The sequence below is a fragment of the Silurus aristotelis genome, assembly GCF_946808225.1.
Source record: "Silurus aristotelis genome assembly, chromosome: 9".
In the NCBI taxonomy this organism is placed as follows: Eukaryota; Metazoa; Chordata; class Actinopteri; order Siluriformes; family Siluridae; genus Silurus; species Silurus aristotelis.
The window spans coordinates 13,605,416-13,619,106 of record NC_139582.1 but is presented as its reverse complement, the minus strand read 5'-3'; the positions used below and the strand labels follow the sequence as shown (position 1 = coordinate 13,619,106).

At 36.1% G+C, this 13,691-nt stretch overlaps 1 protein-coding gene across 1 annotated transcript in view; it reads left to right on the top strand.

Moving 5' to 3' along the window:
* The window catches only part of cdh11 (cadherin 11, type 2, OB-cadherin (osteoblast)), an 81,270-nt gene extending 68,949 nt beyond the window's left edge, over nt 1-12,321 (top strand). The window contains exons 7-12 of the mRNA XM_083550862.1: nt 106-359; nt 1,022-1,158; nt 2,297-2,418; nt 4,819-4,936; nt 10,050-10,301; nt 10,589-12,321. Of these exons, the coding sequence (XP_083406988.1) occupies nt 106-359; nt 1,022-1,158; nt 2,297-2,418; nt 4,819-4,936; nt 10,050-10,301; nt 10,589-11,088 (1,383 nt within the window). The 3' untranslated portion in view covers nt 11,089-12,321. The remainder of the gene's footprint in view (nt 1-105; nt 360-1,021; nt 1,159-2,296; nt 2,419-4,818; nt 4,937-10,049; nt 10,302-10,588) is intronic.
* Nucleotides 12,322-13,691: the final 1,370 nt, after the last annotated feature.

Sequence of the window (13,691 nt, the reverse complement as noted above, 5' to 3'; positions counted from 1 at the left end):
CGTTTTCCACCATAAACAATATTTAATCAGTAATTAAATCAGCATGGCATTCTGATTAATGGCAGCAGAGCACAAAAACGAGTGAAATGTGGTTTATAATTCCAGCACGTGGACTTTGAAACAAAGCGGTCGTACACGCTGAAGGTGGAGGCGACAAACCCGCATGTGGACCCTCGATTCATCAGCTGGGGGCCGTACAAAGACACGACAGTGGTGAAAATCTCTGTGGAGGATGCCGACGAGCCGCCGACCTTCATGGCTTCTGTTTACAGTTTTGAGGTAGAAGAGAACGCACCGGGGGGAACCGTGGTGGGACGAGTACACGCCAAGGATACCGATATGGCCAACAGCCCCATCAGGTAGCACACATAAGAGGCAGCTTAAAGTTCTTCAAACTTTAAATATGGTATCATTATTAAATGTCATATAGTTTGCACACTCTGCTCCTTGCAAGGAAAATTTAATTCACAATCGAAGGTCAATTTCCTGATAGCTGCTCTGATAGCTAGGGGGCAAAGACAATTTACAACCCATAACAAATTTAATGATGTAACAACATCTGATTGGACAATAGAGAACTCATTATTAATACATAAACAATAACTGTAACTCAACTTCTATTTAATTAACTAACACTAAGAATACCACAAAGAAATGTAAACTTCTCTGAACTGAAAATGTCTGGAAAGTTACAGCTTTCCCTCTAACTGTTACAGAGCACTAACACTGGAGCCTCCTTCCGAAACTCTAAAGAAGATTTTCTTTACTTTCAGAAGACCTCACCGTATTCACATAACAATTGCTACCTTACGAATGAATCGTTACTGTAGAAACGAAAATGTTTAAGAAAGAATGAATGAATTTAATAAGTCTCATGTACAGTGCTACCTAATTAAATATTATATAGGCAAGAATTTTATTCATCTATAAACCTTGCTGTTCCTTTTTTCCTCCTTTGGAGTTTGCTCTGCTCTGCTCCATCTCAATGCTCTACACGTCTACTTTCTTGTGTATTTTGTAGATATTTAATCCCTCGCTACACAGATCTGGAGGAGTTTTTTTCCATTAACCCCGAGGACGGCATCATCAAAACCACGAGGCCTCTAGACCGGGAGACTCAGGCTTGGCACAACATCTCCGTGAGCGCTACAGAGATCGGTAACGCCTCTGCGCTCAGCTTCCAGGGCCTCCTAATTACAGAGCAGGCTTGTTTTTCTCATTCTTTCCCTCGCCACACTGGCCAGACTTTCCCCCTGCCCAGCTTTCGTGTGGTCAGCACGGCTCCGAGCCTCTGATTTCCTGCACAGATTGCATTTTAAAACCTGTAATCAAGCCTTTATTTCTGTGCAAAGAATGCAGTTTAACTCAAAAATAGATTTATTTTGTGAGCAAGCGGTGGCTGTACTTAAGCTGGGTTTGGTCTGCTGTGTATGTGTGTGTGTTTGTGTGTGTGTGTGTGTGTGTGTGTGTGTGTGTGTGTGTGTGTGTGTGTGTGAGAGAGAGAGAGAGAGAGAAAGGTTCTATTTCATTTTCTTCTCTCCATGTTTGGTAATAAATTCCCTGCCAGCACTGTGATGAGATATATGTATTATGGTACCCTATGATGAAAAAGGTTAAAATACCGTTAATTACATTGTTATTATGATCATAAATCCTACATGCTCATGCTCACAGTGTACACATCAGTGGGGGACAGTAACGGGGTAAATGCAATTTGTAACTGTACTTAAGTAGCTTTTTTGTGTATCTGTACTTTACTGAAGTATTTTCATTTGGGCAGACTTTTACTTTAATTTCACTACATTTTAAAGTCAAATATCTCACTTTTTACTCAAATATATTTTAAGAAATTAAACTTTTTATTTATGAGTGGATTAAAACTAAAATCGTCAAGCACACAGCAAGGCACCAATCAGGCTTATTTAGTGGTATCTACTTATCACCAACATACAACAAACGATAGATAGATAGATAGATAGATAGATAGATAGATAGATAGATAGACAGATAGATAGATAGATAGATAGATAGATAGATAGATAGATAGATAGATAGACAGATAGATAGATAGATAGATAGATAGATAGATAGATAGATAGATAGATAGATAGATAGATAGATAGATCAATACTCACACATACTGTACACACACTTATCTGTGCTCATTTGTGCTTACCAATTCATGCTTACACATTAATACTCACACATACACACACCTATTAACATTTATTTACATTTACAAACTCATAGTCAAAAACACACATTTCACCGCTGTGTGTGCTTTATTTTGTTTCAGGTGGACATCATCAGGATACTAAAGTACGAGTGAACATTAAAGTAAAGGATGTTAACGACAATGCTCCGGAGTTCGCTACTCAGGATGAAGTGCTCATGTGTGAAAATATCAATCCCGGAACGGTAACTATCTTCATCATCGTTTTCTGACCTAAACGCCGTTATGTCACTGAATAAGTCACTTTCAAATTTAAAAATAAAAAGCTTTTAAAAGAAACATGAATCATCTAGAAGACTAATATTGTATGTTTGCACTCTATAACTTTCTTTCTGAAACAAAGGGGAAATTTGCATAACTATTGTACAGTTACGCTGCTGGAAAGAGTCAGACTTCATTAAGTATGAGGCAGCGCTGACACACATTTCATAGCTGTAAGAAACGCAACACTTTCCACTGATTTTTTTATTTATTTAAGAACTGAACATTTACAGACACCAAAAAGTGTTTACAAAATTGAACTGACAGAACAGAACGTACACTAATGGAACTGAAGTTTTAATGTATTATTAATGAGGAAATGGAAGGTACATATATATATATATATATATATATATATATATATATATATATATATATATATATATATATATATATATATATATATATATATATATATATATATATATATATATATATATATATATATATATATATATATATATACTGAACACCCTGCTATTTTGCAAGTTCTCCCACTTAGAAATCATGGAGGGGTTTGAAATTGTCATCGTAGGTGCATGTCCACTGTGAGAGACATAATATAAAAAATAAAAATCCAGAAATCACAATGTATGATTTTTTAACTATTTATTTGTATGATACAGCTGCAAATAAGTATTTGAACACCTGAGAAAGTCAATGTTAATATTTGGTACAATAGCCTTTGTTTGCAATTACAGAGGTCAAACGTTTCCTGTAGTTTTTCACCAGGTTTGCACACACTGCAGGAGGGATTTTGGCCCTTTTTTTGGGGGGGATTTTTAAACTATTTATTTGTATGATACAGCTGCAAATAAGTATTTGAACACCTGTCTATCAGCTAGAATTCTGACCCTCAAAGACCTGTTAGTCTGCCTTTAAAATGTCCACCTCCACTACATTTATTATTTTAAATTAGATGCACCTGTTTGAGGATGTTAGCTGCATAAAGACACCTGTCCACCCCATACAATCAGTAAGAATCCAACTACTAACATGGCCAAGACCAAAGAGCTGTCCAAAGACACTAGAGACAAAATTGTACACCTGGCAAGGCAGGAAAGGGCTACAGGGAAATTGCCAAGCAGCTTGGTGAAAAAGGTCCACTGTTGGAGCAATCATTAGAAAGGGGAAGAAGCTAAACATGACTGTTAATCTCCCTCGAAATGGGGCTCCATGCAAGATCTCACCTCGTGGGGTCTCAATGATCCTAAGGAAGGTGAGAAATCAGGCCAGAACTACACGGGAGAAGCTGGTCAATGACCTGAAAAGAGCTGGGACCACCGTTTCCAAAGTTACTGTTGGTAATACACTAAGACGTCATGGTTTGAAATCATCATTTGGCACGGAAGGTTCCCCTGCTTAAACCAGCACATGTCCAGGCACATCTTAAGTTTGCCAATGACCATTTGGATGATCCAGAGGAGTCATGGGAGAAAGTCATGTGTTCAGATGAGACCAAAATAGAACTTTTGTGTCATAATTCCACTAAACGTGTTTGGAGGAAGAAGAATGATGAGAACCATCCCAATAACACCATCCCTACTGTGAAGCATGGGGGTGGTAGCATCATGCTTTGGGGGTGTTTTTCTGCACATGGGACAGGGCGACTGCACTGTATTAAGGAGAGGATGACCGGGGCCATGTATTGCGAGATTTTGGGGAACAACCTCCTTCCCTTAGTTAGAACATTGAAGATGGGTCGAGGCTGGGTCTTCCAACATGACAATGACCCGAAGCACACAGCCAGGATAACCAAGGGGTGGCTTTGTAAGAAGCATATCAAGGTTCTGGCGTGGCCTAGCCAGTCTCCAGACCTAAACCCAATAGAGAATCTTTGGAGGGAGCTCAAACTCTGTGTTTCTCAGCGACAGGCCGGTCTGATTTAGAGAAGATCTGTGTGGAGAAGTGGGCCAAAATCCCTCCGGCAGTGTGTGCAAACCTGGTGAAAAACTACAGGAAACATTTGACCTCTGTAATTGCAAACAAATGCTACTGTACCAAATAATAGCATTGACTTTCTCAGGTGTTCAAATACTTATTTGCAGCTGTATCATACAAATAAATAGTTCAAAAATCATACATTGTGATTTGTGGATTTTATTTATTTTGTTATGTCTCCCACAGTGGACATGCATCTACAATGACAATTTCAGACCCCTCCATGATTTCTAAGTGGGAGAACTTGCAAAATAGCAGGGTGTTCAAATACTTATTTTCCTCACTGTATCTATATATATGTAGAAGAATGCCAGAAGTCAAGGACAAACTGTATTAGAGCTTGGCTATATTTTTCGTGACATGCTGATTGCTTCCCTCTGCAGCCCATAAAGACGGTGAGTGCAGTGGATAAAGACGAAATGGCACACCGGCAGCATTTTCACTTCAGCCTCTCTCCCAAAGTGGCCAATAACCATAACTTCTCTCTGAAGGACAACAGAGGTAAGAAAATCACCATATCATGAACTGTACATTCATTTTACAGGAGTAAACTTGTACCTGGTCAAATGTATCTAAAATAGAAACAGCAGTTGTTCATTCACCACAAAGGTTATATCATCACTTTGTGAAAACAGGAAAACACTGCACTTTTTTCACGATGATTGTAAAAACTTTACAATGGTCTGAAATGTATGGATTTTTATTTTATTTGATGTGAAAGTAATAAATAGTGGTGTTTTGGTTGCCACATTTTTAAGTTAAAACAATTTATTACTGTGAATTCAAAATATCAGTCAATGGAATATTTGAAATAAGAGAACATAAGTGTGTATGTATGCACATATATACAGGTGCATCTTAATAAATTAGAATGTCATAAAAAAGTTCATTTATTTTAGTATTTCAATACAAAAAGTCAAACTCATATATTATATAGATACATCACACACAGACTGATATATTTCAAGTGTTTATTTATTTTTATTTTGATGATTATGGCTTACAGCTAATGAAAACTTAAAATTCAGTATATAAAAAAATTTGAATATTGTGAAAAAAGTTAATAATATTGGAGACTCGTGGTGTCACACTCTAATTAGCTAACTAAAACCAAACACCTAAAAAGGTTTCCTGAGCCTTTAAATGGTGTCCCAGTCTGGTTCAGGCTCCACAATCATTGGGTAAGACTGCTAACTTGACAGTTGTCCAGAAGACGATCATTGACACCCTGCACATGGAGGGTAAGACATAAAAGGTCATCGCTAAAGAAGCTGCTGATCACAGAGTGCTGTATCCAAGCACATTAATGGAAAGTTGAATGGAAAGAAATAATGTGGTAGAAAAAAGTGAAATGAAGCCCATTCAAGAATTTGGAGGAGATCCACAAAGAGTGGACTGCAGCTGGAGTCAGTGCTTCAAGAGCCTCCACACACAGACGTATCCATGGGCTACAACTGACCGATTCCTTGTGTCAAGCCACTCCTGAACCAGAGACAACGTCAGAGGTGTCTTACCTTGGCAAAGGACAAAAAGGATTGGACTGTTGCTCAGTGGGGCAAAGTCGTCTTTTCAGATGAAAGGAAAGAAAATTTTGCATTTCATTTGGAAATCAAGGTCCCAGAGTCTGGAAGAAGAGAGAAAAGGCACAGAATCCAAGTTGTTTGAGGTCCAGTGTAAAGTTTGCACAGTCAGTGGTGGTTTGAGGAGTCATGTCATCTGCTGGTGTTGGTACACTGTGTTTTATCAAGTCCAAGGTCAGCACAGCCGTCTACCAGGAAGTTTTAGAGCACTTCATGCTTCCCTCTGCTGACCAGCTTTATGGAGTTGCTGATTCAAATTTCCAACAGGACTTGGCACCTGCCCACACTGCCAAAAGTACTAATACCTGGTTTAAGGACCATGGTATCAATGTGCATGATTGGCCAGCAAACTTACCTGACCTATGGGGTATTGTGAAAAGGAGGATATGAGACACCAGACCCAACAACGTAGAAGAGCTGAAGGCCGCTATCAGAGCAACCTGGACTTCCATACCACTTCAGCAGCATCACAGACAGATCGCCTCCATGTCACTGCAGTAATTCATGTAAAGGAAGCCGTGCCTGAGTATTGAGTTCAGTACATGTTCATATTTTTGAGTAGTCCAACATTTCTGTAAAAAATCTTTTTATTTTTATTTTTATCCACCTTAAGAAATATTAACATTTTTTGAGATTAAATTACTAAAATCAACTTTTTAATGATATTCTAATTTATTGAGATGCACCTGTGCAGTATGTGTGTGTATATATATATATATATATATATATATATATATATATATATATATATATATATATATATATATATATATATATATATGAACCTCATGTACTATATATGGAGATTTGTAGGAAAACAAAAAAATGTCATGTAGTCATTTTCTGCAGCAGGAGAGGGTCTCTACACACTGCTGGCTTTTCTGAGTTTAGGAAAATATGTGTTTGATCCCTTCATTTACATGCAGAGTGTATACTCCCATGTTTTGGCATTTACAGCCAGAGGTTTTTGAGTAGGGATGCTGCATACAGACACCCATGCTGTCTGTTTTCCCACAGAAGTGTTAAAACTTTAATTAACACATTTGTTATTGTTGATTTTTGCTCGAATTTTAGTTCAGTGTCTGAAGAACAAGATAATAAAACGTCGTTTAGACTAATATTCAGTAAATCAATCATCTGATGTCATGATACGAATGTAAGCAAGAAGACAGAAGTTTCTCACCTACCCAGTCATGCTTCATTACATCATTCACACTTGTCTAACCATTCACACATGCTTCTGTTTGTGGTGAATTACTTTAATTTTAAGCATACATTTTTAAATGCTCTTTAATTTTGGTAGAAATTCTTTTTAGTTTTTTCAAGTTTTTTTTTGTTTTAAATAAACTAATAAACACAAAAAAAAAATCATATTTAAAGCATATTTAAAATACAATTTTCTTAGCGATGAAATTTGGGCGTTTATGGGCCTTTTTTGAAACAATGACTTTGGGCCTTTTATGCAAATAAATTATTGTAATATTAAATAGTAAGAATTAATACGTATTAATTTGTTTTATTATATATTTCTGTTTCATTTCATAGTAATGTTAACGGCTCCTGAATGTTTTCTTCTGATCAGGAAAGAAACACGCTTCAGCTGATGTGTAATCTCTGCTTTCTAACGGTCAGCACAGTCAACATCATAAACACCATATGGACACTGTGAAGAAAATTAAATTAAATAAAAACTACCTTTAGATATGCAATTTAATTGAGTTTTCACATACGGAGAAGCACATAAACCTATAAATTAATGAACAACACAACAAATTACCAAACATACCATGTTTGCGTTACAATCAGAGATTTGGAAGACATTAGACATTTTTCGGTTAGATATTCATAACGATTAGAAACTTCTTATTCCATGTGCATCTCTATGTGGTTTGAGGATTTTCACAGCTAGCTAGATCATGCAACAGGTTTCAACTAATACTACACACCTGTATATTTAATATCCCTGTAGGTTCCCTATTCCAAATGTATTATTCAACTCAAATACAGTTGAAATACTGAAATATACAAAAAGAAAGTACACCTCTCTGTGATAGCTACAATAATTAATAATTTAATTAAAATTAATTGAATAATTTGGTTTAATCAACACTTACATTTTTTATTTTTTTTAACACTAAATTAATAAGTATATAAAGTGTAATATAGTTGATAGTATATATATATATATATATATATATATATATATATATATATATATATATATATATATATATATATATATATATAAATTTTTTTTTTTATTATTATTATTATTATTTTTTATTATTTTTTTTATTTAAAAAAAAAAAAAAAAAAAAAAAAATATATATATATATATATATATATATATATATATATATATATATATATATATATTTTTTTTTTTTTTTTTTTACCACAAAGTTTTCTTGTATAAAATCGCTTTCTTCTAAATGGTCATGTTCCACATCATTAAGTTCCACTTTGAAGTATGTGATGAGCTCCATGAGAGGGGTTCATGGTCCTGAACATCACCACTGCAAGAGAAAAGCATGTGATCAATTCGGGTTAAATTAATCTTTTAAAATCAGAGATAAACCCTCTTTACAGACGACTCTGTAGGCATCTGTGGAGTGACAGAATTAAAGAGAGAAAGAGTGAGATATAACTCCTCTCTCTTCTCTGTCTGATCTGTTATAATGAGAGTGGAAACGAGAGCTTTTTCACACACCATATTTCAAACGCTGATGATGTGACTGAGATGGATTGGGTCGCTCTGACTGACCGTTGTTATCAGAGACTCTTTAAAAATATAATTGACACCGATCTGAAGTTCTATTCTTTTTAACTCCACTCATTTATTCTGATGTCCATTGAGTCTGACCTTTAACCTTTTGTGTCCAAAGTCAATGGCGAACTGAATGTCCTTATTTTCATATTCACACTGTGAGCATTAAAATGTTGGTTTGGTCAATAAAAAATAAAAGTTTTTACTCACAACTGAAGAATATAAATATATATATATATATATATATATATATATATATATATATATATATATATATATATATATATATATATATATATATGATGAAAGCTCATGATTAAATCAGAGTACATAAAACATGAATATCATTTCCTCTAAAGCTTTTTTTTGTTGAAAATGTTTTTATAATTTATTTTGATATAAATATTTTTACAGAGTTTTAAATACACTGATAACTCAGTAATAATCATGAAATAAGAGAAATTTCTGTATCTGAAATCTATCACTGTATCTGATTGTTGTCATATGGCCCAAGCTTCAAACAGCTTCTTATCACGCTCCTCAGGCAGGCGAGACCCTCAGGAGTCATTTGTTCCTGTTCTTAGTGACGAGTCTGTGCTTTACAGTGCCCATGGTAATCTGTAAAGAGAATATTATATAGAAAGCTAATAGATAAGCGTAGATTGATAGAGTGGTTAGAGCGTGTCACGCCGTCTGAGCACTGAAGGCGTCTCATTAGAGCTCTGAAGACAACGACTCCACGGGGAGGGAAAATTACCGATCCGCAGGCCCCCAAATGAACTCGCTCCATCTTTCCTTCGTGTGTGTGACCTTGCGCTTTAGGAAAGCGTGTTGGCACTCATCCATCCGCTATTCTCCCGCTGGAATAAAACCAATATGGCCTTCTCCACCACCTCTCTGATTACACTTCCAACAGCAGATAAATGTTCCATTCACTAATTTCAGCTTTCTGTGCCATTGACCCACACAATCTCTTTAGTTTTTATATCAGCAGTCCTATAATGCTGATTATAAAACATAGATTTTAATAATCTTTACCTCAGTTATTAGCAATGGATCGTTTTTTTTAATCTTTGGTGGTCATTCAGAGTTTCTGATGGACGTAAAGTAGTAAAAGTGAATAAAAAGACGATAAGGCTGAATGGACAGTCAGTGTGTTCTGAGACTTTATTCGAGGAATCTGAAAATATTTATCATCACAATCTGGTTACTTCTATTCACTGTACTGATGTTTTTCCTGTTTGTTCTTTCTTGCTAAACTCTACAGACAGTACAGCTACAATTGTTTCAATCCGGAAAAGTTACAGTAGGTCGACCCAGGATGTTTATGCTCTGCCCATCGAAATCAGCGATAACGGCGTGCCTCCTCTCAGCAGCACCAACACGCTCCTGATCCGCGTGTGCAGCTGCGACAGCAAGTACAACATCCTGTCCTGTAACGTGGAGCCGTTATTCCTGCCAGCGGGCCTCAGCACCGGCGCACTCATCGCCATCCTCGCCTGCATCGTCATCCTGCTCGGTAACACCCAACACATCACACTGCACTGCTCTAATCATTAATCATTTCCTCAAGAATGAAATAGTTGGCGTTTAACCACCGGGTCCAATGGAGACTTTGTTTAAATGCTGGTAGTATCACATTTTTATATATATATTTATTAGCTGCCCTTCAGCAGTAAGAATAATCTATATATATAATATATATGTTATATTATAAATGTGCCGACATTTATACATTTTAACAAACACAAAAATAAATTGTATAAAAAATCTAAATAGATTAACTAAACAGATGTTCCTCCACAGCGATCGTGGTGCTCTTCGTGGCTCTGCGACGTCAGAAGAAAGAACCTCTAATCGTGTTCGAAGAGGAGGACATCCGTGAAAACATCATCACCTATGATGATGAGGGCGGAGGTGAGGAGGACACGGAGGCTTTCGACATCGCCACACTGCAGAATCCCGACGGAATCAACGGCTTCCTGCCTCGCAAAGACATCAAACCCGAGCTGAGCTACAGCATCCGCGCCGGACTGAGACCCGGCGGCAACGGCGTCGATGTGGACGAGTTCATAAAGACGCGAGTGTGCGACGCAGACAACGACCCGACGGCACCTCCATACGACTCCATCCAGGTGTATGGCTATGAGGGGCGGGGCTCCATCGCCGGATCTCTGAGCTCACTGGAATCGGTGACCACAGATTCGGACCTGGATTACGACTACCTCCAGAACTGGGGGCCACGTTTCAAAAAACTCGCTGACCTGTACGGCACCAAAGACTCGGCAACCGAAGACAACTCTTAACGACGGATCACGTTCGTCTTCTCAAAAAATTTAATAAAAATAAAAATTAATAAATAAATACACGCCCATCCAAAACACCTCCCCCTCTCCCCCTTTTCCATCACTTCCACTAACGACGTGTGCTGTGTGACGTTTACTATAAGCAATTCCACGACTTTCATCTATTTAGGTCGTATTTTCGTTCCAGTATACGTCCAGTATACTTCCAGGAATCTTTTACGTAGGCGTGAACGGAACTAATGGAGCAGAGAAAAAGAGAAAAAAAAATAAATAAAAGGAATTAAAAAAATATATATATAAAAAAAAAAAAAACTAAATAAACAAACGCCTCTGACACGGGAACGTACAGAAAGTCAAAGCAGCGCGTGTGTGGGACACGACGTACTCAAAGTTGATTGCTGATACTGTGAATGAGCTCACGCAGGAGAGAGGAAAAAAAACAGTTGCCTTATTAACACAACACACAGAAATACGTCAGCAATTTGAGACGTGTCCCTCATCAACAGCGCCTCTAACAGGACATTGGAGGAACAACCCAAACCTGGTCTTATTTGTTTTATTTTGTATTATTTTTGATTTCATCTGTATTATCTTACACAGAAATATGAACAACACATGAATAATAAAAATAATAAAGAAATGTCCCTGGTGAACAATTACACAATGAATGACACGTGAGCTCGGAAACCGCCTTAAATCATGGACACTCTGGCAGCGCAGTGCATTTCTTTTTTAAACCGAAAAATATATCCTAAATACAAACTAAACCCATATAACCTGTGTACAGTACAATTGTGCAAATAATGTCTCTTGAGGATCAAACTCACGCCTACTGGTTACATGTACGTCTTTTTATTACGATTATTATGATTATTATTTTATTATGATAAAATTATTATGACTTATTATTTCAAGTGTCGCCATTTTTTTCTTTATTTGTTTGTTTTTCTTTTAAATGTTTTGGCGTATTTTATTCTCCCTTGTGAGAAAAATAGCAATCTGTCCTATCGCGGTGAAAGAACGGCTAATTTCTATGTCGATTTTATGGTAACTATTTGTACAATTTTAAAAGTTCTTATTTTAGTATACATACGAATATCAGTATTTCGACATGTAAGAAACTGTTACAGCATCACACTTATATTTTATGAACATTGTACTGTTGCTTTATTATGTGCTTCAATCTACGAAGCGGAAAACTTTGAAATAAATGCTCTTTTTATAAAATAAAAACCTTGTGTTTGTTAAACACATATACACACTAACATATACACACACAAGTATACACACAGTGCTTGGTTTAATGGTTTAATACAGCAGAAGTTTATTTGGGCAAAAATCTTTATTATTGTGCCTAAAACAGCACTTTAGCACATGCATTTAGTTTTTGTGCTATTATTGTTACTTTTACGTTCAGATAACCGTTTGCTATTGAAAATCTTTACAATTTAAGCATTTTTACTACAAAAAGGAAACAGAATATGAAATATGTGCTGCAGTTAATAAACACACTATATAGACAAAAGTGTGTGGACACCTGACTAAGGTTCGTATGTGATTTTTGAACATCTTATTCCACATTTAAACCCCATTTGAGGTTATAACTACCTCCACTCTTCTGGAAAGATGTTCTACTAGATTTTGGAGTGTGTTTGTGGAGATTTGTGCTCATTCATCCACGAGGGTGTTAGTAAAGTAAGGTGCTGATGTAGGGTGAGGAGGCCTGGGGTGCAGTCAGCGTTTCATCACAAAGGTGTTCAGTAAAGTTGAGGTCAGAGCTCTACAGCTGTTTGCTCAAGATCTTCCACTCCAACCCATGTTAAGCAGATCTTTTGGAGCTGGTTTTGTGCACAAAGGTTTGGATCTCCTAGTTCAAGTGAATGAAAAAATTTATGCATCCAAATACGACATATACAATTTTGTGCCTCTCAACATTTTTAACAGTTTGTGAAGAAGCACATATGGCTGAAAATTTGGGTCGTTTCAATACTTTTGTCCATATAGTGTATTAATACAATTATTTAAAATAGTTTGAAGTTTACATATATATTAAAATATGTATATAATATAAGCTGTGTAGTTATGTGTAGTTAATGTTTGCCGGAAAATTTATATATATATATATATATATATATATATATATATATATATATATATATATATATATATATATATATATATATATATAGTTACAGTATATAGTATACAGTATATATCTACATATATATAGATACAGTGAGGAAAATAAGTATTTGAACACCCTGCTATTTTGCAAGTTCTCCCACTTAGAAATCATGGAGGGGTCTGAAATTGTCATCGTAGGTGCATGTCCACTGTGAGAGACATAATCTAAAAACAAATATCCAGAAATCCCAATATATGATTTTTAAACTATTTATTTGTATGATACAGCTGCAAATAAGTATTTGAACACTTATTTCAAACACTTATTTCAACACTTATTTTATACTTATTTTCCTCACTATATATATATATATATTCATTCATTTTCTCCCGCTTATCCGTAATTCGGGTCGCGGGGGCAGCAGACTAAGCAGGCCCCCGCCTTCAACTGCTGCCCAATCCTCACAGCACCGTCCCTT